This window comes from Xylocopa sonorina, chromosome 3, assembly GCF_050948175.1.
Source record: "Xylocopa sonorina isolate GNS202 chromosome 3, iyXylSono1_principal, whole genome shotgun sequence".
In the NCBI taxonomy this organism is placed as follows: Eukaryota; Metazoa; Arthropoda; class Insecta; order Hymenoptera; family Apidae; genus Xylocopa; species Xylocopa sonorina.
The window spans coordinates 7,460,752-7,484,377 of NC_135195.1; the positions used below are offsets into that span (position 1 = coordinate 7,460,752).

The 23,626-nt window shown below is 46.6% G+C and overlaps 1 protein-coding gene across 6 annotated transcripts in view; it reads right to left on the reverse strand.

Annotated features, from left to right (window-relative positions):
* The window catches only part of Mesk2 (misexpression suppressor of KSR 2), a 29,356-nt gene that overhangs the window by 3,373 nt on the left and 2,357 nt on the right, over positions 1-23,626 (reverse strand). For 3 of the 6 annotated variants that reach the window (XR_013101681.1, XM_076892483.1, XM_076892478.1), the window contains exons 2-8: positions 19,998-20,403; positions 16,315-16,368; positions 6,015-6,214; positions 5,497-5,617; positions 3,239-3,527; positions 1,773-2,042; positions 1,065-1,149 (exon numbers count right to left, since the gene is read on the reverse strand). Coding sequence is in view for 5 of the 6 variants with exons in the window: in XM_076892483.1 (XP_076748598.1) it covers positions 1,065-1,149; positions 1,773-2,042; positions 3,239-3,527; positions 5,497-5,617; positions 6,015-6,214; positions 16,315-16,368; positions 19,998-20,212 (1,234 nt within the window). In the remaining variant the exon portion in view is untranslated. The remainder of the gene's footprint in view (positions 1-1,064; positions 1,150-1,772; positions 2,043-3,238; positions 3,528-5,496; positions 5,618-6,014; positions 6,215-16,314; positions 16,369-19,997; positions 20,404-23,626) is intronic. The other 3 variants (XM_076892479.1, XM_076892480.1, XM_076892481.1) reach the window with 3 other exon arrangements.

Sequence of the window (23,626 nt, forward strand, 5' to 3'; positions counted from 1 at the left end):
AACTGGGCGATGGTGGTTGAAGCATTGTGTCGTGTGATTGGTGCTATCGTGTTTTTGTGATCAAGAAGCCAAAAAGAATAATAAAGTTCGACACAGTCGCGGGAACTGGCGTTGATTGCACTCTTTCAGAGGAGCGGACACCATGCTACGTGTTCGCTCGTATGGATTTCCAACGAAGCCGTAAGGATGTAGTATACGCGCGTATGTATCCTCACAGGGTATAAAGAATAAATAATAATTTAGCGGACCTCGAGTCGGTTCGAATGTGCACGCGAGTCTGCGCGATGTTTTAAAACGCCCACGTAAAAAGAGGAACGTCAGCAATGAAGTCGTATCCATTCGAGACAGGGGTGGCGAGAAAGAGAACCGCGTGCGTACTCGCTGGATCTAAAATGGAGCTTGTCGAAATCGGAGTTTGGCACGAGTTTCTAGCGAGTTCGAAGGCAAAGGTGGTCGGGGGTGACTTAATTTACAAGCGTTGCTTCGTTATCGGATCGCATACCAACGGGTTCGTAAACGACATGGTAGAAAATTAAGTTCGGTCAGCTTGCCATTGAACGATTCTTTCGTTTTCGTAAATAACACGCGCGTTGGCTTCAACTCAAGTATACGTATGCATGTATGTATGTATATATATATGTCCATATATATATATAGGCCAAAAATAGCGATAGTTGTCGAATGTAGCAATCGATTGAACGAACTTAAGCCTACGTGTACGAATATATCCACGATCTACGACAGTTTGCGGTTTCGTTTCTTCGTAACGTTGCGCAAGAGAGCACGCGAGCGTCTTTGCGAAATAATTAACACCTGATCCATTGTTCGAACCGTTGTCTATGCTTCGCGTCACTAGCTCGTGCACCAATTACCAGAGGTTTGATCGATGATCGGCGCTCGATCGCCGTTGAATTTCGTCCGGACGATTACGCGTGCTCTTTTACGAAACAGCGCGTAGTGGCACGGGCGAGATTCGTTTATACCGAATGAAGATTGATGAGAATAATCGTTTCACAATCTGATAATTAGTGTCTAAAGCGTAGTTCGCCAGGGCGCTCACTTACCATATCCTTCGCCCTGCAGAAATAGTCGGAAGGCCTCGCTTACTTTGCCCGGCTGTTCCTCCAGCACCATCCCGCAGTCTGAAATCTGCCAATTGAACGGATCGAATTAGCCGTCGTTATCTAGCCGCTTATACAACGCTGACGTGTTATCGTTAGTGCATTTAATATACTGCGACGAGACATTTCGGACCAAGCATCAAAGGAAGATGTCAATGATAACAGCTAATGGAACGTAAACGAACATCAACACAATGGAACTCCTCGATTATCAGACATAAATGTTCATTCTGAAATATTTAAATATACCAGATAATATATCGAGAAGTAGAAAAATTCAGAAGGAGAGCAACGCGTGGACCTTCGAAGAACAAGAAATTACGATTGCCCCGCGAAATGCAACTCATAACCGAGTGATCTAATTCGCAGAGCGATATCGAATGGAATTCCTTAAATAGCCGACGGATTAGTCCTCTCGACGGAGTTAAACGGCTTCGATTGTGCACAAACGGTAGCTTTGAATCTCCGTTAACAGCACAAACGCTTCGCATCGCCGGTGCAATGAGAAACGATGGCACTGGACTAGACAGAGCCATTCCCCATTGGACGGCCGCTACGTTCGTGTTAGTGGCGCAGAATCGAACAAAGCTCCTGTTCGTGAAGAGACCCTCGGCACGGAGACCCGATTAACGTTGCAAGAATGCCGTGTACCTTCATCCAAGAGCTGTTCGTCGGATCCAATCGTCCGTTTAACGTCACGGTGTCGTCGACGTGCGGGCTCAAGGCACCGGTGATGTTCATCACAGGTACGCCAAGCGTGAGACCCTCCTTCTTGCGCGTCGGGTCCAGCTCCCTCGTGATGTTCAGATCTGTGCGACGGACGTAGCTGTCGATGAACAACGCTAAATTCGTCGGGTTCACGCGGCGCTCGAAGTAGTTCTTGTAAACCTGGACGAGGTCGTGGTTCCTCTCCTCTGTGCCCTGGAACACGTTTTTCAAACCAGTATTTCGTGAATTCTCCGCATCTAATGGGAAACATTCGTTTCGGGAGTAAGACAATTGATATGTGGTCAATTAATTTCACTGCAAAGCGTTCTTAGGACAGTGATTTGAGAGATACTGTCTCGAGGGATTTGTCTTTTCTACTCTCAAGTTCTTTCGTGTATTACACACTTTTTTTTACTATGTTATACTCGCGTTAATTTTCTTGGAAGTTACATATCCGTGCACTTTTCAATGGTATAAAACAAACGTGTACTTATTACATTTTTCTGAAACAAATCGTTGATTGTTTAAATTGTGTTAAAAGTGTTTTCTGTGCTCTCGATGAGTGTAATTATACGAGATTCTAAACCGTTCCGTGTTAAAAAAAAAACCGAATGTATTTTTCCGGTCAGCGGACGAGGAAAAAGCAGTCGTGAAATCCTGTCCAGCAAGAAAAAAAAGAAACGAAGGAACAAAATGAAAAGAGAAAGGGCAAAAAGAGGCAGAGCGCGAGAAGGGGTTGGAGCCGCGACTCTTTTGTCTCCGCCAAATTGCGTTTCCTTTTCACCCCTCCGCGTGTCGAGCAATGTTTGCACCATAAACCTGACCGGTTTTTACCGCTTCCATTGAATCTATGCGGCGGCTCTGCGAAGAAGCAACGTGTTGCGTAACAAGAGCGATGGAATTGCTGGCGATGCCCTAATCCAATTTTCCAGGTTGCACGGAAACGCTCGACGACGGTCTACGCCCACGCCAGACTCGGTTCCGTCGTCGATCATTTATTGGCCTACGTTTCCGTGCGCACGCGTTGCTTAAAATAATCTGCCCTGGTGAAACTTTGTGGGTCACAAAGGCTGTTGCCTGCTCCTTTATGCATACACATATCGCGCTGCTTTGATGCAGAAATTACAATTGCTAACGCTCTCTCGTTTAATCGATCTCTTCGCTGATGTCGAAAAATGTCACGTGGTATAGTCGAGATTTAAAACAAACAGTCCAATTAAATCTTTTACCCGACACATTTATTAACTCTGTACCAAACGAGTTTAAATGCCGATCGTTCGATGTCATTTTCATTACCTCGTTCGAATTTAAAACATTAGCCATCGTAATATCTCGATAGAAACTTGAAACGCTTGCAAACGACATCTATTCGTATCGAGTGCGATGTTAAAGTAAACGTGTGTTCTCACCCTGCCAAAGTGATGCCACATCAGATAGTCGAGCACGCCTTGAGTCATCCCCTGCGACCTCAGGTGACGGACGTTCAGCTTCTGATAGCCCCACTCGATCCAACCTGCCTGCGTCGATACACAGTTTATCAAGCACAGGGCATTCACCTTCTCCGGATGGGCAAACGCGAATCTCGCTAGAATGTTGGCTCCGGCGCCGACTCCGAAACCGATTACGGATTTCAGGCCAAAATGGCCCAGGACGAAGAGCAGCTGTTCCGCCAGCTCGTCCATGGACGGATAGACGTAGCTGAAAGTACAGTAAACCGGCTTAGATTGGCCGCATTCGACGCCACCATTCGATAACGAGGAAAGTTCCTGGTGAAATGTATCGCGTCGACATGGCTAGACGATATCGCGGACTTTAATAGCCAACTTGAGACGAGGGATCGATGGCGTGCGCCAGCCAATTTTCCAGTCAGCTTTACCAATTATCGTGCGCCAATATTTATCGACGTATTCCACGGATGAAACGTATCTCTCCCTTGATGATGTACGGAATTACGTTCATCGCACGACGGTGGATTGGAAGCAATAAACGCGAGCTGTTATCGCGCTTAACAACACCGGTTCCATCGCTATGCCAACTGAAATTACATCGTTACGAACTTTCGATCGGTTCGTTAATAAACGTTGTCTCGATTTTAGGAGTCTACAGGGATTATCGTTGTTTCAACGAAAAATCGTAAGTATAGTATAAGCTATCGATACGCAACGAATCACTCGAACATCGCCAAGGCTATCGATCGTACATAGATACATTCGAATAGGTATCCGTCATGAAATTTTACGGATTTGGCACGGGAACGAAAATAGTTCGTACTTGAATGGAAATCTGCATTGCGGTCTAAATGATTCTGTAACACTCTGTTTAGCTACGAGCAGCCGTCTATCGTGGCGGACCTCGATCGTCTGAGGTCAGCGGATGTCGTAGGTAGGCTTCGAACAATTTTCTAATTGAATGGTGTGAACCATTCTCAGCGATTGCGTCCAGATATTTCCAGGATTTCCTTCTCGTTCCGTTAAATTCGCAATATAGAAGAGCACCAAAAGTACAAATCAATTTAGCTTCTCTTCAAATGCACCAGAAGCTCTTTCATCGTCGAAATTTCTACTTGATACGCGTAACGTTGAATTCGTAGAAAAATTTAGACACGACCATGGAATCGACGCAAAAAGCAATAAGATAAAAGGATTCAAGGCTTCGTTTCCGATGAAAACGACTCGAAACAGAGCATTGTCGAATCATCGATGCAAGCGTATCGACGGACTTCCAAAACTGTTCTTTCTCAACGAGAAAATCTCGAACGCGATGCTGTTGTTCTTGACTCGCGTCCTACTTTTACTCCCGGAATCACTGTACGTGACGCTTTTAGCGAGCGCGTCAACGCGAACAATGTTGGGGGATGAAAGTTTCGGAAAAGTTTCGCGCACAGTTATTCCCGATTCCGCAGAAGATCGGACAGGCTCGGAGAGAATTGCGCAAAAGCCGGTAAGATCGAATCCATAGAAATGCGAGCGACGATAAGAGGGAAAAAGCGCAGCTCAGAAAGCAGCCGCGCGCGCGCGCGCATCAGGTAAAAGAGGGTGGATCGTCCCTTAAGACGCGAATGATCGGTGATGAACGCGAAAGCGGGCCACACTCGGGGCTTCCAGTAATTAGAACGGTAATTAGGTCATTGATTCGCACTAATTGAATCCAATGTCGTCAAGCGACGCGCGTACGTACGGTGCTCTTGAGCGAGATCTAAATGCGCGTCTATGGAATTTCCCGTTTCTTTTTTTATTCCTTTTTGTTTCGCGTCCACCGCGTCGTGTCACGCTTTAATTAACGAACTCGTTACCAGACTTCAAGGGAATTCGCGCTCGAACCTGGCTGACGATTCGAATCGCACGTTTGTTGGCTTTAGCTGATGGAGAATCGTGTTTGTTTGGAGCAGGTGGAAACGTGCGGCAATTTATGGAAATTGTTTGAGAAAAGGAAACTTGAAATTTTAATTACAATGAACAAATTTGGTGGTAGTAGGTGTAAGGGTGTGAATTTACTTCGCGTAGAGAATAATCGTTATTCTGATAGTCGATTTTTTGCACTCGCATCTACCACGGCAATCACGGTTGTCACTATGCTAATTTCCCTCAGAACAAATTCAATTAGCCTGTTACCAGTCGATGATTGTTTAATCGAAAGGAATTTAATTTGCAGTGGAAAGTGTACTTACTCCTCAGGCAGCGTTGGTGCACCCTCTTCCTGACCAGGTGCGTTCACGTGATAAACGCAGAAGTTTTCGAGTAAAACTCTCATGTCGATGTAATTGAAGAACGCCTGGAAGCTCGATATATCTGAAAACAGCGATCAGCACCAGCTCTCTTATACACGGACGAACAATCCAAAAACCGCGAACCGTCGATCAATCTCACTCGAAACCGTTCGCCTACCGTAAACACGTTCGCTGCCGCGTCTCGTCCGCCTTCAAATCCAACGCGTGCCGAGTTTAAAAGTGCAATGAACGTGTCAACTTCCGGCACAAGCACATGCTTCTTAACTTCCCGCGAGCGTGCACACCAGCGCATTTCAATATTTGCCACGAACGAGCACCGTTTCACACGAAGCCAGGCGTATCGACGAAACGCGACGGATCGCGCGTACGATGACATCCGTGTCTGTCAATGTTGACGATGCTCGTTTGGCACACGCTTGGGCCGGATCGAACGTCGCCAAGAAGTGCAGATTACTCACAGTTAAGGCCTAAGTCGTGATAAGTGAGAATGGCAGGTTTCGCTCGGTTCCCTTGCACAGCCACCAGCAGAGCACCCTTGTCTGTCTCCACCCTCTCCTCTCGCACGGAACTGTCGTCTCTGGATAGGCATCTCAACGGTGGGAATTGCAGCTGTATATTTTTCAGCTCGATGTCGTCCATGCTATCTGAAGGCATCGTGCTGCGCATGGGGAGAAACGTCTTAATCATCGTACACAATGACCATGCAAATCAGTCCGAGACATTCTTGGCACACCGTGAAAAACAAATCGCGAGATGTTCAAGGTGCGTTGAGTCGTGCAAGACTTACATACGTATATGCCTCCGGTAGAAATCTCGCGTTTATGTTACATCGTAAAATGTTAAACGATGTTCACAGGTTTTTTTTATCGAACTCATTTCTGAAAGTGTTATCGAGACTCGTAACTGAACAATAAATTGAACGTTCCATAGAAGGAAATTGTCCGCGAAAGAGATGGATAATTTAGTGTTAATTTAGCTAGAAGCCAGAGGAAGATTGTGTTCTGGAGAATTTACGTTGAATCGATACACGCGCACCTAATCGTCCATTTAATTTGCCGGGGTATGGAACTGCACCTACGCGGTAATTTCCGTAACGCGAAACGTATTCGTGCCCACTGCGCGTCTTGATTAATCGCTAACTTAATTCAGATATTAGGTCGAATAGAGACGAGAGAAATGAACGTCTGGGAGTGTTTAATGCCTCTTCTCGTATAGACGAAAGCTGAAAAGAATCACCGGAGCATAAGGCGTTATTCCTTGTTGCTTATTCTCTTTCCATTCGCACTACAGCCGAAGTGTCATCAAATATTCGCTGTGTCAACGTTGGAATATAAAATGTGCCAAGCTGATACTTTCGGGAGCTCTGAATGGCTCGTTCTGCAGATTCTTGTTGCTCTCAAAGCGACGTTGCTCTTTTGTTTCAGCGAAAACGTTACTTTCGCTTACGAGCGTGTCGTTCTGTTTACGGACAGCAACTGAGAGTGTCTATAGTTATCTTATCCTATCGCAATTTTCTACTTTCACGATTTCACGAATTATATAAAAGAAGTCGAATTAAAGGAACGATATTCAGTGATTCTTTGTCAATAGTCTCAACTAATATGGCGCCTCTCTAATTAGCTGCTCGACCGATTACACATTGACTCAATGAATACATAACGATCGCAGTCTTGCAATATTCATCCACGCTTAATTAATTGGGCAATTTAGCCGAACACAGCAAAAACGTAGCACGCTTTCCGTGCGACGAAAACCAGGGCTGAGGATGCTCATTTGTGTTGCAAATCCACGGTCCTCGATCGATGTAAGCCTCGATCAATTTCATCACTATACATTTTTCTTTATTGCTAACCAAGAATCGCTTTACGATTTTTGGTGACCTTTCAAATATTCGATATTCCTGAAACGATTTCGAGCATCGATTATTCGAAACCCCGGTGGCACAATTTGAAAGCAATTCAAAGGCAACATTGTACCATTTTTATAAACGTCTCCGTTTGTCTACTAGGTAGCCTTCGTAAATCTATCCAACACGCTCCACTCGGTAAATTAAAGAACACGCCAGTCACTGTCCGACAATTCCATCGATCAAGTTTATCTCTAATTGCCGCAATTAATCAGTCAATCGTGAACGTCTCGTTCGCTTATACCAAACCGTTTCATCGCCTCGAAACAATCCTCTCGAAATGCCAATAAACGCGCGAGAACAGCGCACGTAGCTAGCAAACAGCCTGATGTTTTTCAACACCCGTGGCGTTGTTATGCTCGCGTCGTCGCCGCTGTGCGTGCCAAGGGTGGAAAATCGCGTAAGCGCGGGACACGGAAGCCGAGGGGTATTTGCGTGAGACTCGTGGAAACGTTTAAAATATAAACGCGCTCGCATGGTGAGTTGGCCGCTCTAATAAAGAAAGCTGGTCGTGCGGTGAGAAGTTTTTATGGTATCGATCCTGAGGACCACGCCCCGTCTACGTGGTGTGCCGCCAGTCGGATGCCCTCTGTGTCCTCCCGAAGGTTCGCCGTGTCACCGAGTCCGCGTGAATCGGGTCTCGCGTGCATTCATCCTCTGCATCCTCGATCTTCTGGTTCGTGCGCGCAGTTTTCCCTTTGACGCCTGCCACTTCCATTCAGCCGCAGACTCGTTAAAGGGGAAACGCCAAGTATCGCGTTCTCCTCCGTTTAAAGCTCCTCTCAGCAAGGAGTACATTTCGCTCGCCGGTGAAATGACCGCTTAATGGCCGTTTAACCGTGAGTTCATTACACGTGTCGGCGAAGAACGTCTTCCTCTTTCTTCTGGGACTTCGCATCGACGAACGAAACGATGCGAACGACGGCGAACGCTGTGCGTTTCCGTGTCGCGTCTTTCGACTTGGAAGGCATAGAAACGCCGAAACGTCGAACTGGAATTCTCTTTACACGTTCATCGTTCTCGTGTCTTTAATATTATATTATCCCAAGTTTTCAGTAAATAAATAAATATTTCTCTCAATAATGGAATTGCAGATGGATGAATCAATGCGATCGAGGAGTCTCACGAGTTCCCTGCGACGAGTTCAGTTACACGTTCCTTCGAACAAACGTGTTCCCATAATGTCGAGTGAAACGTTCTCCGATTTACCACCGTAAATCGTTAGCGGCGAACAGTTTTTGGGGTGATTAATTCGATCGTGTTAAATGTTTAGACAGCACTCGTACCAGCGCCTGTTCCTCCCGTAACGCTCGAAGAATCCAGTTTGACCTGTATTCCGCGGGATTTACGGCGGCGACCCAATTTAGTTCGCCGGGAAAATGTCAGGAACTCCGGCTGGCCTGTTTGCTCCCTGTGTGCTGACGCTTCTGCGACTTCGAGGGAGATAAAGGGAACGCTCGCTACCCCTACCGTGGAAATATCAGCAAGAATACCATCCCACCGACCTCGTAAAGAAGTTACTTCCTTCATTGAATTCCCCGGAGCGTCGCTACCCTTTCGTTGAACCCTTCTTTCCTTCGCGTTATCCTTTAAAAAAAGAGAAATCGCCGTGCAAATTAGTTTTCCAATAACGCCGTCCCTCGGTTTCCCTCCGTTTCACGTGCTGCTCGCCGTGCCTCTGAGACGTGATTTAATCAAAGTATCGTTTCGCACCGTTGGGTTCACGAGCTTTCTGGACGGTCCCACGATACGGGGGTAAATTAATTATTCGTTATCGTTTCAACGCGCGTCCTCTGTTTCGTTCATTTAGAAAACGCTCGACTGGAACGTCTGATTCGTTGAGGAGAAGATGTCTAATGGAATCCTCGCTTTTAAAGCGATGGCATCTGTTGGAAAAATCTCTCCAGGAGATCTAACCTCGTTAAACTTGCGCTCCTGATTTATAACCACGGTTGGATGACATTAGTTTGACTCTGCTTCAAGATCGATACGCTGTTCATACGGATTTCGTGACAAATGTGCCCTGAACGTAACTTCGCTGGATATCTATCGTGTCGATATGGAATATTAAATAATCGAGATTCTATATTTTAAGTGAGACAATTGAATTTAATTGGTTTTTAAGCGAAAATGACTTGTCACGACAAGGTATCTATCGATACATAGATTAGGTCGCTTGTAGATATAGAGTAGCGTCTGGTCGATTCCGATACGTCATCTCTCGTGAACGATACCAACCTATCTCTATTCGCGTTACTTTCACGATCGTATTTCCCTCGTAACGTACACTGTAACGTAGCCACGTGAATGTCGAAACGAGCATTCGAGCCGCAGCGTGAAAGGAAAAAGTGTGAAAACGAAATTCATGCAAGAAAGTTGCACGAAATGTGACAGCTTGTACGCGAGTCGCTTCGCGCAACACTTGTAACGCGTCGCTTGAATTTTGTTTGATCTTTTCGTACATTTTCGCCGCAAACAAATTACACGTAGGTATATTTGCTCTGCAAATATTTATTCTTATCCATAGCATTATGTATTCTTGGTGCATTACTTTAATAAGCGCGCTCGCAAACTTTCACAAAAGAGTTCTCTTCTCGTCCTAACTTTTTCCTGCTTCTCAAGCCGGAATATATAATAAAAGCCACCATCGATTGAAATGCGCCAATAATTACGGGCCAGAACTCTCCGATAAAGAAGAAACCGAGCTATCGAGGAGATTAATTCGCCATTTATTACTATCAATCATTATCTATGAAAAGCGAGCAACTTTAAAGAAGATCCAAAGTACCTCATTATACCTTAATCGAACATTTTTTAATCAGTTAATCGAATATTTTTAATAACTCTGATCATATTTTTCATACATGCAATTTTATAGAGGTTCTCTTGTAGCTCGACGAAGCTCTGTCTTTTATATAAACGTGATGTTAAATTGGACACATTACTGTTGCACCCGTGGCGCTGTTAATTTGCATAAAAGAATCGTTCGCCTAACGATCCTCGCTTTAACGCGAGAAATATCAAGAACGAAATGAAATTCTTCTCGACCTGTTTTCAATAATTTTTTCATTATCTAGACGCGTATTGTTCTTGAGAAAAATAAATTAATTTTTTGCTGCGCCTCAAGCTTCACTCTTTCTACTTCAGTTCTTCTTGCAGAGCTCTTCGTACGAAAATTCGTTGATATAACAAATTGGTAGTTTTGTTCCTCAGTTTAGTACCTCGTCGAACTCCTGTTTCCAATTCGTTACACTAGATATATAACGATCATTCTTTTTTTATTACCAGCTGTTCCATTTCGAAGGTGGAACGGTACTCGTTGTGACTCGAACACATCGTTCGAGTTCGCTTCATTGAATTTCCAAGCACAGCGAATCTGACTGCGTGTGGTTTCCCGTATCACCAGCACGTCACGCTATCATTTCCGGTTCAAGTTAAGTCCGGTCGTGTCCCTGTCCCTACTTGTCGATGAGACCAGCAACGCTAGAAGCATGCTGTTAACACGTTTATGGCTTTGCCCCCTCGACTTACGTTTTCAACTTCTTCGATTCCTGTCCGAGGTGCGTTTTCGCATCGTCCACGGTTTCCGTTACATTCGAGCGCGACGATATCACGATACCGCTGAATATTAATTGTAGAAACGACGCGAGGACATATTTCATTAAAAAATCGAGAGCAAAAAAGAGAGGAGAACCAAAGCGAACTCGTTTCAGGATCGTACTTCGCACCGACTCCGACGAGCGCTTATAAATTCGATTTCCACAGCGACAGCCGACTGGTTCGAAAGTTTCAGCGCTCGAAGAAACGCCGAGGACTGATTATACGAAGATGCGGGCGAAGATGCAGGAATATTGGATATGCAAATCCCGAACGACAGTTTGCCCTCCGGAATACCTTAACTCGAAAGAGCTTCGTCGCCCCTCCCTTGCGACTGATCGAATAACACCAACGAAAATGGATTCCAGAAACAGTAATCGTTGCCTCGCGCAGAGGGGTTCAAGTTGAAAAGGGATATTCCTCGCGAGCACCTATGTTTTTTCAGCGCCCGAAATTGCTTCGCGAAGGGGAGGCATTTCAGAGCTTGGATGGCGTCCGCGCAAATAGCGGGGGGAAAAAAATGGTTGAATAGACGCGATATCCTTTTGAAAAGCGGGATTTAAACGGTGGCCGGCTTCAATGACTCTCGCGGGCAGAAAAACGTCGGTGCTTTTCGCGGATATGCGTCCCAGGGGACGCCCGTGGATGGTCTAAGCCGAGCGTTAAACCCGCTGCGAGTTAATCGCAGGCTAACGGCGCGCGGAGGCCCCGCCGCTTCCACGGAAAGTTAATTCGATATTTAAATGTTGATTCAAATTTAGAGCCAGAGATAAAACGTGGCGGCGACGCGTGCTACGAACTGGAGTGGCTGGGACAGATAACGGCGGACCCATTAATACGGTACGCGAGCGAAATCGCTTATGATTATCGTTTATCACGGTTGAATGTCTGTCGCGATCCGTGATATTCGCAGTGCGGATCGTTGCTGGTCACTGGTTCATATTTCACGCAGGAATCGGTTACTCGATAAACGAGATCGGTTTAAAAAGATTTCCTATGGGAAATTAAAGATCGCTGAGAGACGCTTGGAGATTTTTATCCTTTCATTTTATCGCCAGTAAAATTCTGATTTTCCATGCGTTGATCCTTCATTTCTCGATTCATCGCGTCCCCTTTGCTTCTGACCGCGAGTCGTACTCGTGGCGCGGATTACAGTCGCGCTGGGCGTAAATTGCGTATCGAAATAAAATAAAGAGGCATGCTGTACTTGTACTAAATAGCCAACGCGGTACGTACAGTCGCCGAGAAGAGTCGTAAGGCAGCGAAACAAACGCTAAATACACAATACGCATCTCAGAACACATTGATCGGTAAACAATCGAGAGAACTCGAGGTGGTGTAGGAAAAAACTGATGCAATACGAGTCGATGGAAGCACATCCAGATGCGAAATAAAGTTTATCGCGGTTAGAAACCGAGCTCGCGTGGCTCACCCGATAGAACACGGGCAGGACGGTCACGCTCGGCGGTGAAAAGGAAATGGCGGATACGCAAGAAACCACTCGATCGATCGGCCATAGAAGTGAAGCTAACAACCGCGAGCGAACACTCGATATCTCCGCCACTCGATATCTCGTTGGTATCCTTTTTTTATCGATCGATTAACCGAGCCGCACGCGAGATTTTCTCCGTCGATCGGCTCTCCCCCTCTGTAACGCGGTCCTACGCGGTTAAAAGGAGAGGCTGCCAGGGATAGATCGATTTACGACTCTCCCTTTTCGAGACAGGCTTCCCTTCGAGAGCCAGCCAGGCAAGCACGAACGATTACTCGCTAGAAATCTATGCAGAACGCAGAGCATGTCCCGCTAAAGCGATATTCTATCCAAGGACGAGCTCCGATCGTTTCTAAAGGTAGAAAAAAAGAGGAGCCAGCGTACTGTGTACGTCGAAACGGGGAATGCGTTTCAAGGTACAGAGCATAGGAGGACGGGAAGATTCATGTATCCTAGATACATAGATATAAGTATATATATATATGTAGAACGTATATCGCATACCATGCAATAACTGCAATTGTACAACAATTCGTTACCTTTCGTCCACCTTGGATCCTCGACGTACCGTTCTCCCGGGTCTTTAATTCTAGTTCTCGGCCATCTCGCGGCCACTTGTCTACGTTGTTCATGCGCTTTTCCTAATTACGCAACGTACATATAAGTGTACGTATAAGCCAGCCATCGAGGCTCGATGGATTGTAAAAGGCACTCTGTGCGGAAGGATTAACGCGAGCAACGGCGGAATTTCTGCCACCCGTCAATTAGTTGTAATAATGATCGGTGCGCGATGCAACCGGGTACGACTCGTTGCAACGAGAACGCTTCGACGCGGTGTTAATTAGAGTATCGCGAATCCGTGCTCGCCTTCATTACCGTTTCGCTCGTTCCATCCGCCTCTACGCGAACCGTGCAACGACGATCACGTTACGATTAAGGTCGCGATCGATGCTGCGCTCGACACGGTCGTAATCGTGGTCGCTGCGCGGACCGATTCTCGTGTTCGCGTTGCTGCTCCTCTCCTGTCTCAACGCGGAATCGATATGCTGGAGGAGAACGCGGCCATCCTTTGGAGAGCACGGATTTCCTGCGAGATTTGCCGATCTCCTAACCCCTCGATCGGGTCGAGACTCGGAGAGGAGGAGCGAGAAAAATCGGTTCATTGTTTTTCGTCGCGGCGGAGATTGAGCCACGGGTAGCCCAGGTGAACCCGGCGTGTTGCCAAGTGGCACGGAAACGAATTTTCTGCGGAAATAGGACGAAATGACGTACGAGCCGGCTACGTCATCCCGCAACGAACTCTTACATTTTAATGTCCTCTTAACACAATTTGTTATCGCGTTCGCCTTACGTAACTCCGTCGCGAACATGAATGGAAACCAACGAGGAACAACCACGCGTGGAAGTTATCGCGTTCCTGCGTTTGCGGCAGCATCCTGACTTGAAGAAGATTAAACATTCTACGTATCTCGACGACTTTCGACGTGAATAGCGGAACGTCGATGACTTTATTTTCAAGAAAATACGAAAAATAACCGGAATTTTCCTTGAATATCATCCCCAATATTGTAAATCTCAATTCGCAGCATCGAACACGATATTAATCTCTGTTTTACACAATTTTATTCGAGCCAGCGCGTGGCATTATCCACTATCACAAGCCTGTGACACGAATACCGGCGTTGATCGATATCAACGGAGTCCTCCTCTATTTCTTTCCACGCAACAACGGGAACACGTCTTCCATTCCCGTGCAAATATTTTCGAACGTAGCAGCTTAATGTCGCCGTGCAATAAGCAAGCTCGCGACGTCTCCCTCCGCTCGGTAATGGCCGGTAATTAATCCGAAGTTCGCCGTTAATTGCTCCGTGGCGGGGATCGATTAGAAAAGACGTCGCGGTTCGTTTCGATGGTAAGTAGGGCGCCAGTCTGTCTGACTACCCAATTTCGGCACAACAGCGGAAAACAAATGGTACGATTCGCGCGACTTAAGCTGTCGACACGGGGCCAAGTCGTTTGTTAAATCGTTATCCGAACGCCGCTAACCGGATTCGGGTATCGGACGTTTTCTGGATAATCAAACGCGTCGGATATCCTCCATAATTCTTCCGTGATACGTTAAAAGCACACTAAATATTATCTGCACCGTGGAACTTTCGAATGACGTTTACAGAACATTTTTAATCGAATTTTCATGTGCGCGATTCAAGTCAGACAAGTTGGACACGTTCCCCAAAGGGGCACGAAATGATGTAGATCGAGAAGATTATATTTCTTAAGCGTCATCTGGATGCCTGCAAATGATTGTAGAATTATACTGTGCAGATCGAGAGGATGGTAGATAAACAGAGAAAATTAATATTTTTACAATTCGAACGTGCTTGCTTGTTGCAATCGAAACGGGATCGAACCACGCCAGGATGATGCACAGTTGATCACGTATCCCCATAGCGCGGCCCAATCGTGAGTCCATCGCGAAATTTAATTAATTAATGCAGAACGCGACGAGCAGCCTTCATTGCGCCAACAACAAACTGCGAAACGTGTTAGGTTCGCGATATATTCGACAGCGGAATTGTTCGTGACGTGGACACGTTCGAGACGAGGGTCATTAGAAGCCAACACAGATAGAAGTGTAATTCTCCTGGTATAATTGCGTTTGAACAATGCGACGCGTCTACGGTGCATGGAATTTAATGTCGCATCGTCGAAGCGTTTCTTAACCGCGAATTCGAACAGTCGCCTTGTGAACGCAAGCAGCTTGTATAACGGGGACTCCTTTATTCTGTCGCAAAGTTGTGAAATCACGAAGCGAAACCGTTGAAACGCCGGTATAAATACTTTCATCGTGTCAGGAAAATTGCATAAATTGAAAGTAATCACTCGACGCAGGTATCGCGGGGAACGTGATGCTCGAGGACGCAAATTGCGCGTGAAATTTGCGTTTAAACGAGAGAAGTAATCGCCACGCGAGCGTGCGAAGAATTTTTCGCGATCGCATGTATGCACGGATAAAGTAGACGGCGTACGGTCGAGGTTGGTTCCAGTTCCATTCTCTCATTGAAAAATCGAGAAAATAACCGCCTCCATGGAAACAGCGCTCCAGATACCTTTCAAACATCAGCCGGCTGTAATCGAAAATATATTTCCTGCCGTGAATGACAAAAACGATACGCGGCCATTCCAGAAACGTCAGGGGAAATAGGTCGCACGCAATGCCTTGCCATTACAATTTCATTTCCCCGCGGGCTCCAGTTAATGCATCCTATCGATTTGCTTGTTGCGCGGAACGCGGAAAAAAAATACGCAGTCGCTGCAAATAAGAGGATAGTTTCAGATTTTCGTGCAACAGACGAGCATATCCTCGCGCCTCTGACAGCGTCGCCTGGCGAACGGAAGCGACTCTCGGCCTCTCGGTAGTTTCGAAAAAGAGCGACAATGTGTCGTCGCTTTTAATAACGCTACCAACTGTCGAGACTATCGCTCGACTTCGCTGACATCGAGGTCGATGCCGATTGTCTCTCAGGCCTGAAAGTCCCTACGGAACGACGGACGGATGTCGATGAATATTAGGTGCACGCGTGAGAAGGGTGCGCGACGTGGGACCACGTCGGTCCGATTGTCTACTACCGAGTTTCGCTACATCTGCGTTGGATCAATTACTAATCAGAATCCACTACAGCAGAGAGGAGGCTACGCGTGTACGGTTTACATCGCGAATACATTTCTAGGTCTGGTTGTTCTCGTAAACAGCGAAACTTACCCCAACAGAGCTGATTTCTCGGGTGTGACGGCGGTCGGCATCCTGTTTCTTTCCCTAGAACAAAATGGCGGCGAATAATAACAACGCCTGGCCCTAGCGGCGTACAGCCTCTACCCAGGTGCCAGTGACAAATATTAACAAGCATGTATCGTTGTCCAAATAATTTCAAGGGACATAACAAAAATGGATTCGATGCATTTACTTAAGAATCTATGAATCGTTCGTCGACTCGACGTTCGACTTGTCTCTCAAGCAACGATTTCAGATGGAAGGCAGCAGCAACTTCGTTGTTACAATATCACTCGTTCGCAGCATTACTCGAGCAAAGTTAACCCTTGCCACCTTCTTGGCTTCAGGCGCACGCAAGTCTCTCCATTGAATTTTTTAAATCGATAACCCGGTGAAAAATACATCGCCTTGAACTCGTGGACGAGTGTCACGCGACGTCCACGTCGTTCGTCATCGTCGAAACTGGCGAACGAGTTTCGATCGTTGGCGAACATTCGCAGGAGAACGAGGAGGATCCTCCTCGCTGTTGAGAGACACGTCGCGCTGAACGCGTTCGCTGCTCCGTCGTTCTCGACGGATCGACCTCGCAGGAGGACCTCTCCGCGCGAGGAGCCGGTTCCGCAACGCGCGCGTCGCCGTCGCGCGCCACGAAGCACACGCTAATGCAACTCGAGCGTCGCGAGGACAAAGGAGCACCACGTACCACTACGTTGCATGCAAAAAGAGATCCCTGCTAACGATAATAATAACGTGACACCGGTGATAGCTTCACGGGACAACGAGCTGACGTTGGCTCGTTACTTTGGCGGACACGGTTGCAGGCTAGAAATTGCGGTTCTCGTTCCGTGTAACTTGTTTGGGGGTTGATTGCCAATTTTTATGCGCGTCTGCGGGGTATTCGCGTAATGGCAATCACGGTTTCGCGAGCGAGCAATACGATGGAAAAGAGTCGCGCGAATACTATTTGTTTTTTATCATTCTACGAACTCCCGTAGAGTTCGCTGGCTGAATGAACGTTTCTTTACAACAGTGTTGCGCAACAGCCTATTTGCACGATGACAAAGAATTGATTTTGAAATGAAAAGTAACATGTTGCATAGGATTTATGATTGCAGTGGTATCATTACAATTTGTAAGACTTTTTATACTGAAATGAAAATACCATTCATTCGAGCGGAAATGGCGTGTTCTTGGTCTTCAAAAGAAGGTAAAGCCAGATATAGATAATGGTATTCTAGTTTGATTGATGGTGCTACATTGAGCAGACCGAATGATAAATTGCAAATGACGCTTCGCAGGCGACAAAATCGCAAATTAGAATACCACTTCACTGCTGCGAAAGAAACGACTCTCTATCATTGAAAAATTATTACGTACAAATTCAGCGCGAAACAGCTTCTTAAGTTTTCAACGTCGACTCTTAAAACCTTAAAGAAACTCTTTTCCGCTGTACCATCGCACAAGGATTCGCCTATCGTGACCGCCACCATAAATTCCCACAAAACCAGCGTTGTTATCTTTGTTTAAATAGACGGGCAAGTTTTAATAGCTAAATTGGCCTCGCGTTCCGGTATCGTTGTCCTCAATTAAAATCGACGCGCCGCGAACGTATCACCGATGGTAATTCGTAAAGCGGTAGCGCATAGATACCAGCGCAGATAATTGGCTAAGCAACGTATGCAAGCGACAAACAGGAAGGCGTAGGAAGTCGAAAAGCCAAGCAACGATAGCAACACGCGGTAGGTGGAAGCGCGAGGTAAGGAGTGACGTTCAGGTCGCATGATGCAGCTTACCTCGTGGCCTGCTTTTGTACCCAGCCCGATCAATAGTCGCGCCGCCAACTTCCGGTCCTAAAGTCCGTCCGTGCTTAAGGTTAAACCAGTCTTCGATTATCCTGACAGCGGGGACACGTGTGCGCCTGTTTCGAGCCACTGTCAGGGCTCGAACGAGCGCACGTCCAAAGATACGGTCGCAGGATCGAGATCGTTACGGGGCCGTATTCCCAGGATCGCGTAATCGATTCTCGATTAAACGGCGATCACCAACCGAATGCTCGTCCAAGAGATCGCGACTGATATTCAAGGAGCAAGAGTATCGCGATACGATTATCGTTTGTTCTCAATGGCACCCGTGGACTAAACGAGGAGTAACTTTAAAGGAAAAAAAGTTCCATATTCGCGTGTGCGAGTTAAAAAATGAATTGTTCCATAGATTTCCGTGTCGTGTACCATCCATTCTCGTTTGGGACGTAAAGGAGTTGCACACTTCAGCATTGACTAAACTCGGTCGAGCAAACAACTCGGTTGGGTCGCAGGTTACTCGTCATTGTTTCAGCTGCAGAGTTGTTTTCCGTTTCGATTCCAAACATTTTTCTTCCGCGTGATGCCCTCCAGAATAGACGGTAGCCAACCCTCGCTCCCGTTGTACCGTTGTTTATTTGGCGCGGACAAAATATAAATTCGAGGAGGGTTCGATGTAGCGGAAGAAAGATGTTGGCGGAGGAAATAATACGTGCGCGCGACATACAACCCCTTGTGTGTCCAGCGGAACGGCGCCCGCGTCAGGTTTTAGCTGGGACGCGAGCATCGTTTTTACGAGTTCCATTTGCCCCGATCGTTAATGCGAGCTGTTAGTAAATCGGGCCATTTTAGTAGCAATGAATGTTAGTAATTGAAAAGCGACCTCTTCTGTCTAGACGTATGCGCTTTCGTTCCCATTTATTTCTCAGACGTGCACCAAGTATTTTTCCATAGTTCCACCCACCCCGTACGAGGAGTAAAAAGGGTAGGAAACTGTGACGATCGATTCCTCGACGCCAGTCCACCACCGTGTCCAATAGTAAATGCACTTTGCTCTAACTGTACCGCCCCGATATTTTCGACCTCGAACCGATCGTTCACGACCTCCTTAGCCGCCGTCCAGGTTACTTCGCCATTGATCGCGTTTGCTTTTCGATTCGAAAAGTTCCTCTTTGATACAAACAATGCTGTCTCGGCGGAAAGAGATTCGATAAGTGAAACACAATTTAATCTCGATGACGATTGTTGTAGCAATAACAAGATTTCGAACACTGAGAACAGAAAACCAATACTCCAAATACCGTAGAATTGACTCTGCTTCAAGCATTAAGTATCACGCGTTATGGACACGTATGCACAAGAGTGTGACGGCTGAAATGCGTTTGCAAAATTACTCGAAACACGAATACCCTTACAACTTATAGTCACTTGACACGCGAGCACGAGTCGTGGGCGTACATGAAAAGGTCTCGACATCTATAAAACGGAGCACATAGCCAAACGCTTATTTCTTCGAATATATACATATATATAATCCCACTATTTATATTATTCACGTGCAATGGAGTTCCGTTGCACGCTCACGCGGTGACCCCGCGAATTGAAAAGGTACTCGTTACCCAAACGCAACCCCTTGTCGCGTATCAACGGCCCCCAGAAAATGGTGGCTCGCGCGTCTAAAGTGGTAGCAACTGGTATCGCGTCGAACCAACCGACACAGCATCGATTCGGCCGCGGCTGAATAGACGAAAGAGGTCCGAGGTCGAGAAACGAGCGAAGAGACGAAGCGTAAGAAGCGTGTCCCGCGACCGTCACCCCTACCTGCCGACCGGTTTTTCCCCGGTTACGAGCGGCCGATATCGTATAAGGCATTACCTTGAGACGATCGAGACGCTCTCACGGCGGTCCTCGATCAGCGGGTCCTTTTTCCTCAGCTCGACCTTGGGCGAGGCGAAACTGAAAGCCTTCTTGACACTCTCGAGGACGCTCTGCCCGGTCGTCTGCGTCTGGTCGACGATCGTCGTGCTTTTGTACACGTCTTCGCCCAGGTCGCCTAACGACCTGTACGAAGCGCCAATACCTGCCGGCATGGCGACGTATCCGCGCGCTCTTCCTCGCCCACGATGACGAAAAAGCCCTACTCCCGCCTCGGACGACCTACCAGGACGTCTTCGACGCGGATGATCCTCTCCACCGTTGCGGTGGTTCTACCTCTGATTCCTCTGGTCCTCCCTCGCTTTCCTTCGTTCCTCTCGCCACTGGTGTGGACGCGTGGATGCTGCTGATACGCGTGCCCAAGATACGCCAATATCGTGCGTCAACAAGGCAAACGAACGGGCAAATAAAGAAAATACAAGATAAGGGGGATTTCGTGTCAACGTGCTTGGACTCTCGGTCGAGGTGTCGGCAAACGGATCCCGTCGCGTGAAACGATAGGTGAGATACGTAATCGGTCGTTCCTTTCGGGGTGAATCGTGGCCGCGTTATATTTATTGTCCGATCGGATACGTGTCGCAATGTTTTCAGAAGGACGATGGCAGGCAGTACGATAAATACACGTTTCGAGAGACGTTTTTGTTCCGTCAGCTGGCAGTACGAACTCTGATCTCGGTTGCAATGGGAGTTTGGGATTGAATTTTTTCGTACGGGACGAGAGAGCACTCGTGTTTCTTACTCCGTCGAGATGTATGCTTTGGGGAGAAAAGGGAATTTCGCGGGAAAATTCCATGTGCTCGCCGGGTCAAACCGCGGGCTTGCATCGAGGGTAACACCGTGTAATTTCACCGAGATTTCGCGGCTTTTTTTTCTCTCTCTCGTTCACAGCCCCGCTCTTACAGCTGCTCCAATAATTTTTCTAATTACTCCTCGGTATATTTTCAAACGTAAGATTAATTCAATATTTTTGCCCGTGGAATTAATTACGCGTTCTCGTCTCGGGGAATAATAACAGTGAGCATTCGCGGTATACTTTTTTTTTGGAGCGTACAATCCTCTGTAGAATCTCGTCGGTCTCGCTGACTTTCGCGCGACCAGCTGCGCCTGTTCTCGCCTTAAACGTAGTAAGAAGCGAGTAAAGCCAAACTCGGCCGGGTGGCACGAATAACGCTACTGGTAATTATTATAATGCTTTCCACCGCGAATGGTGCTCCGATCGTGACGTCATCGCGATTCAAAGGACGGCTACACCTGCTTGGATTGCCTCGATGAAATTGCAATTATGTTTACGATGACTCAACGCCGACGATTCACTCCAAGCGAGACGACACGAATACTTCGCGATCGTTTCGAATACCGGACGGTTGCTCGTAAAAGAAAAAAAATTAATTTTTACTTCTGCAAAATTATTAAACATACGTACACCGATTCGAGTAACGTGGCTGTGAATTTTAAATACGAATACGTAATAAGAAAAAGACTTAAAAGCCTGACGTAGACGAGCAGGTTTTTGGCGAGCCAGCGTACGTCTCTCTTTCTTTCTCGGTCGAGAAGAGGAGGAAAAACGTACCCTCGAGTGTCAAAAACCTGCTCGTCTGTGCCAAGCCTAATGGCGTCTGTTCTGTTGATTTATACTCGACGAGACCAGTAAACTTTCATGAAAAGAAAACAGAGGAGACTCGTTCGAAAAACAGATATATATATAGAGGGCGAGAGAGCTGAAAATTATTCAAATTTGTATTCTTTTCAGCAATGCGATATGTAAATGCAACTGCGATTGAATTTTCCATAAAACAGCCATGTTAACTCGAGAAATGACAAGGGCCACGGAACAGATCCTATCTGCGTGCACCTGTCTGTACGAGGTTGACGTTCCTTAATTGCTTTCTGGGGCAAAGAGCAGATGCTACGGTTTCAGAACTAATAGGACGTTTCCTGTGCACGCCCTTCCACGATCCCAGATCTTGATACGTTCATCCAGATTAAGGATCGCGCCTAAATCAATCCGTGCGATATATAACCAAACGTCTTTCAAGCGTTTGATCTTTCCATTAACGCGAAACGATTTTAATATCCACGAACGAAATCCCCTTGCCGATACCTCCGTTGGCTTAGCCCTCGCGAAACAGAACGATAAAACAAGACGAGGAGAAGTGGAGAAGAAGGAGGCAGGTGTCGAGAAACGTGGCGTCAGCATGCACGAAATTCACAGATTTAATTATTATCGAACATCGAGATATAATCATGCGTGGCCGCATGCCAATTGCTACGGTGCAACGCTGCGCGCCTCTGTGAAAGAATAAAATGAGAAAAAAACCCACGCAAATGCTGTGTGGAGACGCGAAACGGTGATCAGTGACCGTGGCCAATCGAAATTGCTCGAATCTGCGTGGAAATAACGCCGGAAAATTCGTACTGGCGAACGGATCACTGCTCACGCGTCTCGTCGACCGTATCGTGCGTGTGTTCGTACGAAAATTCGACAAAACAGACATGCGCTTGCAAAAATTCGTGAATGCACAAATATTCTTCTAGTTTTTCAAATGTCGTCGAATTGTTGTCATCGGTAATTCGATGCGCAATCGACTTCATTTTTTATTTCGGTAGTCGCGATAGAGCCGTGAAGAGATCGATTGTTCATGAAAAATTACATCGAAGTTAGAAAGGTTTTGCATACGAGGATTCGATTTCTCGTTCGATCAGTTCTGACTGTACAGCAGAGGTAAGCGTACTACCTCTAATAAAAGTGAAAGTCTGAACAGATTTCTGTACTGAACAGATCTCTGTAGATTCTGCTCGTGTTTGTAAATATGAGCAACGTCGCAATATTTTTTCTTATGTTATCATTTACATATAATCAATCCCACATTTCATAATCGAAGATAAGATAACTGCCTTTCGAAATCCAAGTTACAAGATCTAGCAACTGCGACCACGTTGCTTCATACGAAATTACACATCACACCCGCATTCTCTGTTCTTACACTACATATTTCGCATTTTAAAATCGTCCGCCGCGAAAACGAACCTAAATATGCAAAAGCTTTATCGCGTACAATCTCTCAAATCTATTCTTCGCAAACAACGAGTACTTTTCAGGCTGTATCGCGACATTTGAAAGGGGAAACACTTTGCCGAGCATTCCCATGAACGAAGATTTCGCGTCTGAACGTTTGACTGTTGCCAAACGTGAGTTTGCACGATGTTAAAACTGCAACGATAACGATCGATAAATGCGCCAGACCCGGCTGTCACGAGGCGAAATAACGCCTCGCAGCCCAAGCGTTTCCGGTGGAATCCGGTCGACGACGGTCCGCATCGGCTAAAGGAAATTTCTTTTCCACGCTGCACACCGTTATCGCTCGTAAAGGAAAGAAAAAAGGAATGAAAGAAAAAGAAAACGAGAGCGTAAATCACCCTTTACGGGCGCCACCCCTTTACGACATTAAGGGGTATTTAACGCGTCGACCTGACGGTCTTCCTGTCAGTTAAAGCCTCCGCTGGTCAAGAAAATTCGTTCTCCTAACGAGGCTAGGAGTTATGCGTCACGCTCGCGACAATCGTGTCCT